The 14,345-nt window shown below is 48.7% G+C and overlaps 1 protein-coding gene across 1 annotated transcript in view; it reads right to left on the reverse strand.

The window, feature by feature from the left end:
- The window catches only part of ZMPSTE24 (zinc metallopeptidase STE24), a 30,866-nt gene extending 20,851 nt beyond the window's left edge, over positions 1-10,015 (reverse strand). Inside the window, exon 1 of the mRNA XM_060258144.1 lies at positions 9,796-10,015. Coding sequence (XP_060114127.1) covers positions 9,796-9,918 — 123 coding nt within the window. The 5' untranslated portion in view covers positions 9,919-10,015. The remainder of the gene's footprint in view (positions 1-9,795) is intronic.
- Between the last annotated feature and the right edge of the window lie 4,330 nt (positions 10,016-14,345).

Below are 14,345 nucleotides of genomic sequence, written 5' to 3' on the forward strand. Positions count from 1 at the left end.
TGCAACTGCCCCAACAGAAACATAACCAGAACTTAAAATACTCGTGTTCAAATCTGCCCACCACTACGAAGCTCACTGGGTGACCCTGGACCAGTCACAGTTTTACAACTTCTATCTCACTAGGTGGTTGTGAGGATTAAAGGGGGAAATTGTGTACACCACCCTGACTTCCTCAGAGACAGAGAACAACAAAAAATGCACTAAATTAAACAGACTCCAGCAATGTAGGTGCGTTAATTTGCTAAAATAAAAACAAAGAGAAGTCCAGTGGAACCTTAAAGAAAAACAGGTTGCTTACCTGTAACTTATGATCTTCGAGTGGTCATCTGTGCAGTCACACACATGGGTTTTCCCGCTGGGACGAACCCGACCTCGGAGAATTCAAAGCTAGCCTTAAGCGTTATTTTTGGCGCGCACTTCCTCCCGCCCTGGGGAGCAGGCATCCACTGCGCATGCCTGGAGCGAGGGGAAGGCGCTCCACCCACCAGTTTCTTTCCAGCCGCTGTTACGTGTAATGGAGTCTAAGAGATGTCACATCGCAAAAGAAACAGCAGCGGGGACGGATGGGTGGGCGTGTGTGACTGCACAGATGACCACTCGAAGATCATAAGTTACAGGTAAGCAACCTGTTTATCTTCTTCGTGGTCTCTGTGCAGTCCCACACATGGGTGACTGATGAGCTAACCTGTATGGAGGAGGGTGCTGTTTCTGAAAGAGAAATTCAGAGGTTAAATCATACATATCAGAACAATTAGGTACTCCACTTACCATAAGAGAGCATGACAGCTCAGTTGAAGATGGAGCGGAGTACGGCTTGCCCAAAAGAGGAGTCTCGCCTCGCATGAATGTCCAGGGCATAATGCGTGGCGAAGGTGGATGATGAAGACCATACGGCTGCTGCACAGATGTCTTCAATGGGTATGCCCCTCGCGAAAGCAGAGGATGTGGCTAGTGCTCTAGTAGAGTGTCCCCTTATGGGTTCTGGCACTGGTTGTTTAGCTAATTTGTAACAGAGTGATATAGCTTCAACCAGCCATTTAGATAGTCTCTGTACAGAGATTTTTTGTCCCTTCTTGTGGGTCCCGTAGGAAACAAACAATGCTGGATCCTTGCGAAATGCAGCAGTCCTGTCCAAATAGAACGCAAGGGCCCGACGCACGTCGAGGTTATGGAGAGACCTCTGTCCCGAATCGGAGGGATGTTGGAAGAAAGATGGCAAAGTTGTTACACTTTGAAGGTGGAATGGAGACACCACCTTGGGCAGGAAGGTGGGGTCCGGTCTCAAAACCACTCTATTGTGATGGAAGACAGTGTATGGCGGATCAGAACGAAAGGCACAGATGTCACTGGCTCTTTTAGCTGAGGTAAGTGCCACTAACAGGGCTGTCTTCCAAGATAAAAGGTGTAACGGAATAGACGCCATCGGTTCGAAAGGTGGTTTCATCAATTGGCTAAGCACTACAGATAAGCTCCATGTAGGGTAAAGTTGCCGTGTCGGAGGTTTTAGATGGAGGATTCCCCTCAAGAAAGATTTTGTAATGGGGTGTGCAAACACCGTACGGCCGTCTATACTGTGGTGGAAAGCGGAAATGGCTGCTAGATGTACTCTCAGTGAGGAGTATGTAAGACCGGATTCTGATAGGGAGACAGTATACGTAAGGATCTGCGAGATGGTGGAAGACGCAGGGTGAAAGTTATTACGCATAGCATATTGTGTGAAACGCTTCCATTTAGCTGTGTAGGATTTTCTAGTAGAGGGTTTTCTAGCGTTTAGAAGGATGTTTCTGACGTCGTCAGGAAACCCTAAGAACTGATCCTCCAAGCTGTTAACTTGAGGACTGATGGGTCGTGGTGTAGGACTCTGCCCCCCTGCTGTGACAGAAGGTCCTGCACCTGTGGGAAGTAGTGGTAAGTGTTGTTTGAGAGGAGAAGCAGGGTGGTGAACCACGCCTGGCGTGGCCACCAAGGCGTGACCAAGATGCAGTTCGTACGGTCCAGCTGCAGTTTCTGAATTGTCCTCGTTATAAGAGGGATTGGTGGAAAGAGGAAATGAAGTGGACCGTTCCACGTTTGTATGAAGGCATCCCCTAGTGACAAGGGGGAGGGAGGGCCCCTCATGTAAAAAATGTCGCATTGAGCGTTGTCCGGGGACGCAAAAACATCTATGGTCGGCGTACCGAACATAGTGAAGACAGGGAGGAGGTACTTCCTTTTGATTGACCATTCGTGATCGTTTACTGACATCCTGCTCAGGGTATCTGCCTGAGTATTCTGTACCCCTGGGAGGTGCACTGCGGTCAGATGAATCTTGTGAGCAATGCTCCAAAGCCACAAACGCAGGGCCATCTTGCAGAGGCGGGAGGATGCAGTCCCGCCTTGTCGATTGATATAGAACACGGTCGCCACATTGTCCGATGTTATCTGTATGTGACGACCGTGCAGAGATGGCAGGAAGGATTTCAGTGCTCTGTGAACGGCAAGGAGCTCGAGACAATTGATATGCAGGAGCTTTTCGTTCGCCGTCCACTGTCCCTGTGCCATCAACGAGTCGAGGTGGGCTCCCCAACCCCATCTCGATGCGTCCGTGGTGACAACAGTTGAAGGTGATTGAGTCAGGAAAGGCATTCCCTGCAGGAGGTTTTGCCGATTTGTCCACCATTCTAGGGATGGTAGAATGTGGCTGGGAACTGAAAGTAATGTCTGTTGAGACTGACTCTGTGGGTGAAAAGTCCTGACAAACCACAGTTGTAGTGGTCGCATGCGCAGCCGCGCGTGTAAGAGAACCGCAGTCGTTGCAGCCATGAGGCCTAACATGCGTTGAAATATGAAGGCAGTTTGTGTTGGATGGGCAATTATTTCGTTGGCTAGGGATTGGATATTTGTAACCCTGTCCATGGGTAGGTAGGCCTTGTGATCTCTGGTGGATAGGAATGCCCCTATGAACTGTATTGACTGCGAGGGGGAGAGTTGAGATTTTTGATGATTGACCTGCAGTCCTAGAGTAGTAAGTAGATGAAGAGTTATTTGGATGTGATCTTTGAGTTGATTCTCGGAACTCCCCACCATCAGCCAATCGTCTATATAGGGGTAAAGGGCTATGCCCTGTTGGCGGAGGAACGCTGCTATGACCGCCATACATTTTGTGAAGACCCTCGGGGCAGTTGAGAGTCCGAAAGGAAGCGCCCGAAATTGGTAGTGGGCGTTCCCCATGGCGAAACGGAGGAATCTCCTGTGGCAGCCGTTGATGGTTATATGGAAGTACGCATCCTGAAGATCTATAAGCGCCATCCACGCGTCTTTCGGAATGAGTGGCAGTGTGGACTGTAGGGTAAGCATGCGAAATTTTGTGTGACGTATGTACTTGTTCAGTCTGCGTAAGTCTAGGATTGGGCGCTGGCCCCCGTCCCTCTTTGGTACCAGGAAATACCTGGAGTAAAACCCCGTGCGATGGTATTGGGGGGGGATTGGCTCTATGGCCTGTTTGGCCAGAAGAATGTCGATTTCGTTTTGAAGAGCCTGTGAGGGAGGAGTGGTGGTGAAGCGAGAGTTCCTTGGTTGAGAGGTGAACTCTATGAAATAACCCTGTCTTATGATTTGAAGTACCCACGAGTCCGTTGTTATGGACTGCCACGTCGTTAGGAAAGGGAGGAGTCTGGGATCGGAAGGAGTGGAGTCAAAGAGACTGCTTGCTCGTTGGAGTGGCCTTTTTGGAAGGTTGCGGTCTCTGGCGTTGCTGGAAGGGCTGCTTTGCCGGGGGTGCCCGTCGTCTCCAGTAATCGGATTGCTTTGGAGATCTGTTACGTTTGTAAAAGGGGGTTCTCCAAGGCCTTTGCTTGTTCCCTTGAGGTTGTTGTTGTTGGGTTACTCCCAATCGTTTGGCCCGCTTTCTACTGTCATCCACGGTGGTGAGGATATCATCCGTAGTGGCATTAAAGAGGCCTTGGCCATCAAATGGGAGATCCTCTATTTTGTATTTGATATCCTGTTGCAAGGTGGACGAGCGTAACCATGCGTGTCTTCTAAGGGCTATTGCGGTCGCCATTGACCTGGATGTGCAGCCCACAGAATGACGAACAGTGTTAATCTGCTGCTTGCTTAGGCGATTAAGTTCTCTTAGTAACTTGGTGGCCTGCCGTTGAGACGTTTCAGGTAGTGACGGCACTAGATTGGTGAGTTGTGCTGCAATGTTATGTGCATATGCTGCGAAGTGGGCCATGTAATTGTTGATTTTCGCTGATGCCGTGGAGATAGAATAGAGTTTTCTCCCTAGGGTATCCAGTTTCCGCCCCTCCTTCTCCGGTGGAACAGGGTGACGTGTTTGTTTGGTCCTTGACGACGAATGGACAATCATGGAGTTAGGCGCTGGGTGATTAAATAAAAATTTTGACTCAGGGGCATGGATCTTGTATAGCGACTCAACACGTTTCGACGTTGGTGGTATGGAGGCTGGCTTATCCCAAGCCTCCTTCAGTGCCTCTAGGTGGACCGGTAGCATGGGCAGTGAAGAGGTGGCAGGTAGATCTGCGTTAATGAGGTCATGTACGACGTCAGTGACCTTGGGAAGGTCGGTTGTCAACTTTATGTTCAATGCCGTGGCCATGTCCGTTATGAGGTCCAAGTAGGGCTTGGCTCCCTCTGAGGGGGAAAGATCCGCAGGTTTGACAATGTCAGAAGCTGGAGAAGCTGGTTGTGACAAGGACCGTGAAGAGTCTGAACCTTCAACGTCCGAGTCGTCGTCATCTCTTGGATCCTGAGGGTTAGGTGTGAAAGTTTCCGTGAGAGGTTCCGTTTGCAAAGGCAGTTCGTGCTTGTCTGGTTGTTTAGATGTTGACGGAGCAGGTGAGGTTGAAACGCGACGGTGAGGTGATACCGCGTGTTCGTGGCGTTGGTACCGTGGTGGGCTTTGCTGGGGTTGGTACCGTGTCGAGTCCTGTGGTTGGTAGCGGTCAAGGTTCTTACGGTGTTGGTACCGTGCTAGGTCCTGCTGCTGCTGCCTGGATAAGTCACGCTGTTGATACCGGTGATGGTACCGATCCCGGTGTTCTAGATCCTGGTACCGGTCCCGTTTCCGGTACCGCGAGTCTCGGGCTCTGCGGCCATGGTAAGATTCAATAGAAGGAGATCTTGAAGGTGAGTAGGGCTGGTAGGAGTATAGGGATGGAGAACGCGATCTGCTACGGTACCGGCTCCGTGCATCCCTGCTAAAAGAGCGATCATGGTACCGTATGACGTCCTCTCTGTCCTCTCTGTCTGGGGGTGGCGGGAACCGCCGACGCAGCCTGTCTCTGTTGAAAGGGGACGCAAGGTGTCTGTCTCTGGAGGGTGATCTTCCCCGGCGGTTATCCTGTACATGGTCGCGGTGGCGCGGAGAATCGAAGCGGGGTGGAGACACCATAGCGTCCTTGTAGGTACGAGGCGCAGTTACGTCCCGAAAGGAGTCCGGTTGTAACTGCTGTTGCAGTAGCTGGGTGGGTGGTTGAGTAGGTTCCTTTGCAAGAAGGTCTTCTGGCAGGAATTCTGTTATCGATGGTGATCGAGAATGAACGCGGATAACCTCAGATTCTATGGTATCAGCCGGCGTTAGGATTGGAGGCGCCGCTGGAGCCGTGAGCACTCGGAGGGAAGAGACCGCTAAGGCGGCTTTCGCGTCCGAAGCTCTTTGATGGGGTGAAGAAGATTGCTCTTTTCGCGTCGACTCACCCCTTTCCGCCGATTCACCATGTTTTTTCTTGGAATCATGGTGTTTTTTCGGGTGTTTTGAGGGCTTAAGCTTCCTGGGAGCCAGAGCCACAGAGGTTGTCTGTACCGTAGGGGCAGTCCTCTGTGGTGTGAGGGAAGGTGCAGATTCCTGTGAGTCCGGAGTCTGAGACATAGTCGGTCGCAGAGATCTCGTCAGTAGGTGGCTATTTAGTCTGGCGGCCCTATTTTTTCTAGCTTGTTTGCCGAACTGGGCACAATGAGTACAAGAGTCCGTTCTGTGAGTTTCACCCAGACAAATCAAACACAAAGAGTGGCCGTCTGAAGTGGGGATCTTAGTCCCGCAACGGGTACACTTTTTAAAAGTGACCTTAACTTCTTTTCCTTCCATACGCCCGGGGGGAAAGGGGGGGGGTAGGGAAGGAAAGAGAGGGAATAAAACGGGAAGAAAATAATCTTTTTTTTTTTTTTTTTTTAGCTGACAGCGAAACGGTGAAGAAAAGATGAGAAAGGAAGAAAAAACCAAACTTGCGGCAAGTGGAAAAAGCGGCTGAAGAGGCTAGGATGAAGAGAGACGCAGCGAGGAAGGACTATCCCGGGCGGCGGTCGGAAAGAAACTGGTGGGTGGAGCGCCTTCCCCTCGCTCCAGGCATGCGCAGTGGATGCCTGCTCCCCAGGGCGGGAGGAAGTGCGCGCCAAAAATAACGCTTAAGGCTAGCTTTGAATTCTCCGAGGTCGGGTTCGTCCCAGCGGGAAAACCCATGTGTGGGACTGCACAGAGACCACGAAGAAGATCACCAAGGTGCAGCTGATGAAGTGAGCTCTTGATATATTTAGACCTTATTACTGCATATGCTTTGGCAAGGGATCCTGGAGGTTTTTTGGCATCTTCTGGGCGTGGAGCAGGGGTCATTGGGGATGTATGTGTGGGGAGATGTATCTGAATGTCCTGAATTGTGCAGTGACTAGATGACACTGAAGGTCCCTTCCAATTCTATGATTCTATGACCTTTGTATTTTTTTCACCCAAAGCAGCTTACTACAGTGCTCTCCCTTTTCTCTATTTTATCCTAGCAGTCCTATCAGGCATTAGGAGGAGACTATATGACTGGTGAACTGGAAAAATATATTTTATTTATATTTTCTTCTTGGACGCAGCTGCAGCTCCCTTTTTCTCTTGACAATGGCGCAAGGTCACCTAGTGAGCTTCCATGGCACATCTAGGATTCAAACCTCAGCCTGCCACTTCCCCACTCTCACCAATACATCACACTGGCACTGCACTCTGACTGAGGAAAGCATATGCAATAATAAGTTTTGTTAGTCTTGGAAGCAGCACTGGATTTTTGTCAAACTTTAAAAAAATCTTGCTTTAAGCATACCTTTAACAGCATATTAATATGGCAGAAAACACAGGGATATGAGTTGCAAACACATGTACTGTTACATTCTTCTTAGAGAGATCCAGATAGGCAGCCGTGTTGGTCTGAAGTAGAAGAACAAAACAGGAGTCAATTTCACCTTTAATAAAACTAGGTTGATCTTAAAGGTGCAATTGACTCCTACTCTTCTTAGAGAGCAGGCTTGCCAGCTCCAGGTTGGGAAATCTCTGGAGATTTTTGGGGTGCAGCCTAGGGAGGATGGATTTTAAGGAGACAGTATAATACCATAAAGTCCACCTTCCAAACATGCCATTTTATCCAGGAGAACTGATCTCTGTATCCTGGAGATCAGTCAGAATCTGGGGGGGTTTCCAGACATCACCTGCTGGTTGGCAACCCTCTCAGGGAGGCAGAAATGACTGACAGCTGTCATACTGAGTCAGGGCCTCATGGAGGGGCAATGTCCACATTGCGGTCACCTTCCTTTCCACTACAGAGAACACTTTCATATTCAGGTTTCAGAGGACAGACGTGTTGGTCTGCAACAGAACAGTTAGATTCCAGTCTACTAGCACCTTAGACATCAACAAGAGTTTCAAGGTATAAGCTGGTCAGACATAAGAAGTAACGGAAATCAAAGTCCTTTTATCCTAGTCAGAAGGCAGGAGGGGGATTATAAAGAATGCTTGTAAAGGATATAAAAAGGTCCAATGCACCCTTTGCAAGCATTTAATTAGAGCAGAGGGAAAATATCCAGGAGATACCGTTTTTCCCCCTCCTACAGTGAACACTCTAAGGTAGGGTTTCCCAAACTTTTCTTTCCCATGGCTCAGTTATTTTTACACTTCTCCTTTGTGGCCCATTAAAATTTGGGGGTGGAACCAGGAGACTTTGGGGGTGGAGACAGGAATTATGTCATTTCCCATGGTGTCAAGGACCAAGTGATGTCACTTCCAGGGCACATTGAACCAAAACTCCACCTTTTCCTGTGATGTCACTTCCAGGGCACTCCCCCAAATCTGCCTCTTCTTCCAAAGTAAATTCATTTTCAGAAAAATCTCTCTGAAATTCATGCTGAGACAAAATGGGGGTGGAAAGTGGGCGGTCCTCTCTTTTCACCCCCACACTTGCATGCACCTATCTGTTTGTGTATTCTTCTCCAGCTTGCAAGCAATCCTAATGCCCATGTTCAATTGTCTGCACCACCTACACATCCCTTTCTCAACAGCACTGGTCAGTGTTTGCAGTTGGAGTGCTGTTGCCATTGCCATCAGGAATGCCAGCACTGTGTACCACCCACAATGGGCCCTGGCAGCTGCTCTACCTCAAAATATGCTGACATACTCCTTCAGCTGCTACTACTAGAACCCTGCCTCAAGCTATAACCAAGCTTGCTTGGTTTCAAGAAAATCTTTCGACAGCTGTTTTTCACACTTTTCTATGGTTGAAACACTGGAAAAGGCAGCAGAGAATTGTACTGCAATTAATGAATTAATTTCAAGTTATATTTCAAGCCTTTCTCACCATCAGATGACCCCAGCCAGCAAAAATTCTGCTTAGAAGTCGTTCGGTAAAAAAAATAGCTACTGGAATGCCCACTCCCCGCCCCTCCCAGCTGAAAAACACACACACACCCTTCTTTGCCATCCAGAAATCTCCGGGGAAATCTCCCCAAAAGAACATACTGTAAGGCACATGAAAGCTCATCCTTGAAGAACACTTCATGGGTCTAAAGTGCCAGTGGGTGCCAGTGGATGCCAGCTTTTCTCTCAAACACTGGGAGCGAGGGAGAAGGAGAGACAGCCCAGCTCCTCTCTGCACAACACAGAGACGAGGCAGGGCTAGCTTTGCTGGGGGCGGGGTTAGCTTTGACTTTTCTTGTGACCCGGTAGTGAGGCTTCCATGGCCTGGTACCGGGTCACAACCCTGCAAATGGGAAACACTGTTCTAAGGCAAGGGTGTTAAACATGCGGCCCGGCCAGGGCCAAATCAGGCCCCAGAAGAGCTCCTATCAGGCCCCCAAGCAACTGGCTGTCATCTGCTTCCTTCTCCCTCTCTCTTGCTTCCTTCTGCTTAACAGCTTGCTTTGCAAGGCTTGCTCAATCACTCAGGAAATACAGAGCAAAACCTCTATTTCCTCCATTGGCTGAGACTCCTTCCTTGAGAAGGAAGTGGGGAAGGCAGAGCTTGCTTTGCCAGGCTCTCTCAACCACACAGCAGAGCTACAGAGCCATCCTTCTACTGGCTGAGGCTCCTCCCCTTCCTGCTTCCCTGGGGAAGGAAGGAAAGAGCCAGAGCCTCCTTTGCCCAGCCCCCTGGATCGCACAGGATAGATACAAAGAAAACACCTTTAAGATCAATGAGTGTTAATGTTTTAAGCATGTTTTAAGTTTTTAAAAAATCTTCAATTGTGTTTGTCTGTGCCCTTTATAAAGTTTATATCTCTGCTACCTAGTCTTAAATCGGAACACACACCCGACATGGCCCGGCCCAACAAGGTCTCATTTATGTCAGATTCGGCCCTCATAAGAAAATGAGTTCAACACCCCTGCTCTAAGGAATCAGCCCCGTGGAAGTATAAACCCGCAAAGGCAGAGAAGTAACGAAAAAAGGGGGACGGGGGAGAGCGGACGCATGTGGCGATCTGTTTTAAAGTCGGGTGGGCTGAGGGGGCGTTGGGGGTCTGCAAGGGGAAAGCAAGGGGGAAAGATCTGACCTGCCGCCAGGCGAGCATCGCCTCCCACAGGTAGACGGCCCAGGAGAAGAGCAGCACTGAGCCAAAGATCCGCGTCTCCAGCGGAATCTCGGCCCACAGCGCGCCCAGCAACGGCACCGCCATGGTCCACCGCCCGTCCACGCCAGCCCAGCCGGCTCCTCTCCCTCCACAGCCTCGCCTGCTCCTTCGGCCGCGGCCAGCTTCCGCCTCCGATGACGACAGCGCCTGGCACTCCCTCCTTCCCCTCTCGCCTTCCGCTTTTGGTGCTTCGGGCAAAAGCCGCCGCCAGTTCCTAGAGGCCGCGCGTTTAATGGTTCCGGAGAATAACCGGCGCTTCCTATTGAGAGCGGGCGGAAAGCCTCAAGCCCTGTGTGGCGCCATAGAAAGCCAAGAAACAGCCGGAGCAGAGAGAGCTGGCATCAGTCTATGTTGCAGATCTTTCAAGTGTCATGCTCTGTGTATGCCAAGGAGTGGAAGTTGTCCCACATGATGGATGGTGAGAGGAGTCAGAGGCTGCAGCCTCTCTTGGAGTGCAAGTAAACAAAGTAAATGAAGCAGGAGAATTCTGAAGTATTTTGGAGTAGAAGAAAATGAACGGAAACAGATTGTATGTGCTGAAACAATAGGCCAAAGTGGGAGTCCAGCGGCACCTTGAAGACCAACAAAGTTTTATTCGAAGTGTGTGAGCTCTCGTGTGCACGCATACTTCCTCGGAGGAGGAGGCGAGACTGAGGAAGTGCGCATGCACAGGAAAGCTCACACTTTAAATAAAATTGCATCGGTCTTAAAAGTGCCACTGGATTCCCAGTTTGTTCTGTAGCTTCAGATCAACACAGCTGCCCACCTGAATCTACGCTGAAACAAATTAGGGACAGCCCATGAAAAGTTTCTAAAAAACAAACAAACCTGAATCCCGTACAGGTACAGCTGTTACAAGTTGTATTGAGGAAATCCGAGCTTCTAAAACAGAATGACAGATCGTGTTTAATTTGCTGCTGGCTTCCAATTTAGCATTTCTGTATTGTATAGTCTGACCTTTGTTGGTTAGCTGAGGTTTCTTTTTGAGGGTGGGGGTAGAACACTGACTTACAAACCTGCGGCACCATGGCCGAGGAGACTGAAAGGTTCTCTCATTATGGTATCTTGTCAGATTAGTGGCCATGGATTCACCTGCAAAGACTGACCCATTTGTCCAGTGTAGACAGTACAAGAACATTTGTAGTACATGATGGCATATATTCAAATAAAACTGAATTTATATAAAAGCCACATCGCTTCCTTTTCTTTCTCCTGCCTCTGGAGAATCTGATTCTTTATTATTCCTATGCAAGACTCCTCCGTTTTTAAAATATCAAGCAAAAATTCAAGTGGGGAGTGATGAGGAAAAGCTTGGAAATTTTTGTCTCACTTTAAAAGAGCAACAGGCTCCACAGCATTTTTCTATGGCTATTCAAGAAGTGATGGGTGGGAGATTATTCAATCTCACATGGAGCTACCAGTCTACATGGTGCAGGACTTGAAACTAATGCAATTTAGAGTGGCGGTCTGCCAAAGCCTCTAAATATTGGCCTGGCTTTTAGAGTGGGCATGAAGATGCACTCTGCCTCTCACTCCCCTTTAGAACAGGTGTTGAAAACAACTATGAATTGGGGAAATATGTCTAGGTGATTTAATGACAAAACATCAAAGCAGGATAATCACAGAAATACAATTTGAGCCAGGAACCACTTCATATTTGGCAGTTCAGAAATATTTTATATAGATGTTTCCAAAAGGCAAACTGATGAAATCCCAAAGCCAGGGGACATAAAGTGAAGCCTCTGAGTCCCAGAACCAGGAGGCAACATCAGCGGAAGGCATTGATCTCTATGCCCTGTTGTTGGCTGTCCAGAGAAACTAGCTGGCCATTGTAGGAGACAGGATACTGGACTAGATGGACTGCTTATCTGATCCAGCATGGGTTCCATGAAATATTAACTTTGATTCTCCATTTGTTTTCATTTTAAAGACTCCCCCCCCACTCATTCAGTTCATTGTCCATTAGTTTGCACCATGCTTGTTTCCCATTGAAATTAACCCAACACCCAGATAATCTGGGCTTTGCCTCCAAAGGACACAGAATTCTCAAGTATAAATCTATTAATAAATCAGATATGCCACATTTCATAAATTTCTGAAGTATGCTTACACATGGAAGCTTATACCTTGAATAAGTTGGTCTTAAAGATGCCCCTGGAGTCAAAGCTTTACTCTGCTGCTTCAGACCAACATGGCTTCCCACCTGAAACTATTTTCAATGAGAGGGAGCCCCATTATCTTCTTTTATGGTTGTCTTCACCCTCCGTTACCCCATGCCTTAGGCAACTGTTTGCACTGTTTTCCATTTCTGTGATCCTAATCCTACTGCCCAATGGCGCAGAGTGGTAAAGCTGCAGTCAGAGTCCTCTGCTCATGACCTGGTTTCGATCCCAGCAGAAGCTGGTTCAGGTAGTTGTCTTCAGGTTGACTCAACCTTCCACCCTTCCAAGGTCGGTAAAATGAGTACCCACCTTGCTGGGGAGAAAGTGTAGATGACTGGGGAAGGCAATTGCAAACCACCCCATAAAAAGTCTGCCATGAAAACATTGTGAAAGCAACGTCACCCGAGTTGAAAATGACTGGTGCTTGAACAGGGGACTACCTTTACCTTTTAAATCCTACTGCATTGTTTATTAAAGGCCTTCTCTGTCTGACTGAATTGCTTTTCATATTTCCTAATCTACCTTGGGTCAGTCAGAAAGGTAGGCTACTAATATATTTAGTGATGCTTCTTTACTGAATAGGGAGCCCCATGGCGCAGTGTTAAAGCTGCAGTACTGCAGTCCAAGCTCTGCTCACAACCTGAGTTCGATCCCAGCGGAAACTGGTTTCAGGTAGCCGGCTCAGGTTGACTCAGCCTTCCATCCTTCTGAGGTCGATAAAATGAGTACCCAGCTTGCGGAGGAGGAGGAGGAGGAGGAGAAGGAGAAGGAGAAGAAGAAGAAAGAAGAAGGAGGAGGAGGAGGAGAAATTGGATTTATATCCCGCCCTCCACTCCGAAGAGTCTCAGAGCGGCTCACAATCTCCTTTACCTTCCTCCCCCACAACAGACACCCTGTGAGGTGGGTGGGGCTGGAGAGGGCTCTCACAGGAGCTGCCCTTTCAAGGACAACCTCGCCAGAGCTATGGCTGACCCAAGGCCATCCCAGCAGGTGCAAGTGGAGGAGTGGGGAATCAAACCCGGTTCTCCCAGATAAGAGTCCGCACACTTAACCACTACACCAAACTGGCTCTCCATGAAGTCTGCCATGGCCAAAGTCTGCCATGAAAACATTGTGAAAGCAACATCACCCCAGAGTCGGAAACGACTGGTGCTTGCACAGGGAACCCTTCCTTTTCCTTTACTGAATATTAGAAAACCTTCTACTTGGTGAGTTGCATTCATCTCCTGCTTTACAGCACACTGGAAGCCTTCTTTGAATCCTACATGGTGTTGCAAGCCAGTGCAAAATGCTTCCACTTCACATTTTAAAGCAATGGGAAAACAAAGCACATTCATTAGTTTCTCCTTCATTTTGCGCAGACATCCTGCCATCACTTACATAGTGCAGGGGTGCCCTTTTTTGAGCCAGTAGGCACCTTCACAATTCTGACATAGGGGATGGTGGGCGCAACCACAAAATGGCTGCCACTGGTGGTTGAGCCAACCACAAAACATCAGGGAGCAAAATTAGGTCGTGCATTAATTCTTCCAACATTTCAGACAGAAGATGTTTAACAGGATGCTTTAAAAAAAAAAATGAATGTATTGCTTTAAAGTAGTTCCTTGCATACATACAACTTACCTTTAGTTACAGTGAAGATTTTTGTGCTGGGTAGCTGCTGCTGCAGCAGCAGCAATTCTAAAAGAATCTGCAGCCAGTCAGTTCTCCCTCATCAGAAGTCCTGCAAGGCAAAACCCCTACCTGGCCCTACCCATTTCTTAAAAACACTTGGCAGCAGGCTAGTAGCTAACTAGGGGCCCACGGGACCTGGCCCCCTAACAGGTGCTCCTCACCCCCTTCCCATGGCCACCCTCTTCCCTGATTTAAATTGCGCCATTGCTCCTCCCATGCCATTTAAAGGGCCTGCCAATCAGCTGATCAACAGGCTCTTTAAATCATACAGGAGGGAGAGGGATGGCCCCCAGTCTTTCCAGCTTTCTGCACTCATCCGCAGGGGCCCCATCCCCCTGTGGCCCGTAGCTACGGGGCTGCTTCACAGGCACTGGGAAAGGGGTCAGTAGGTATCAAGACACCACATTGTGCACTTCTGGTATAGCAAAACTAATAAAACACAAAAGTGTTCACTCCTCCTTGAACCAAATGTACAGTCCTGGTATATGGGGTACACAAACCATTTTAAAAGCGCTAAACTTAAATCTCTGTGGCCATGTAAGGTAACATTTTCAGACACATTAACATTGGTTTGATGCTGCTTAGGGCGCTAAGGGCAATTATGGGATTTTTGGAGGAAAGCGCAGACTGGAAGCT

Source organism: Heteronotia binoei, chromosome 17 (assembly GCF_032191835.1).
Source record: "Heteronotia binoei isolate CCM8104 ecotype False Entrance Well chromosome 17, APGP_CSIRO_Hbin_v1, whole genome shotgun sequence".
Classification (NCBI taxonomy): Eukaryota; Metazoa; Chordata; class Lepidosauria; order Squamata; family Gekkonidae; genus Heteronotia; species Heteronotia binoei.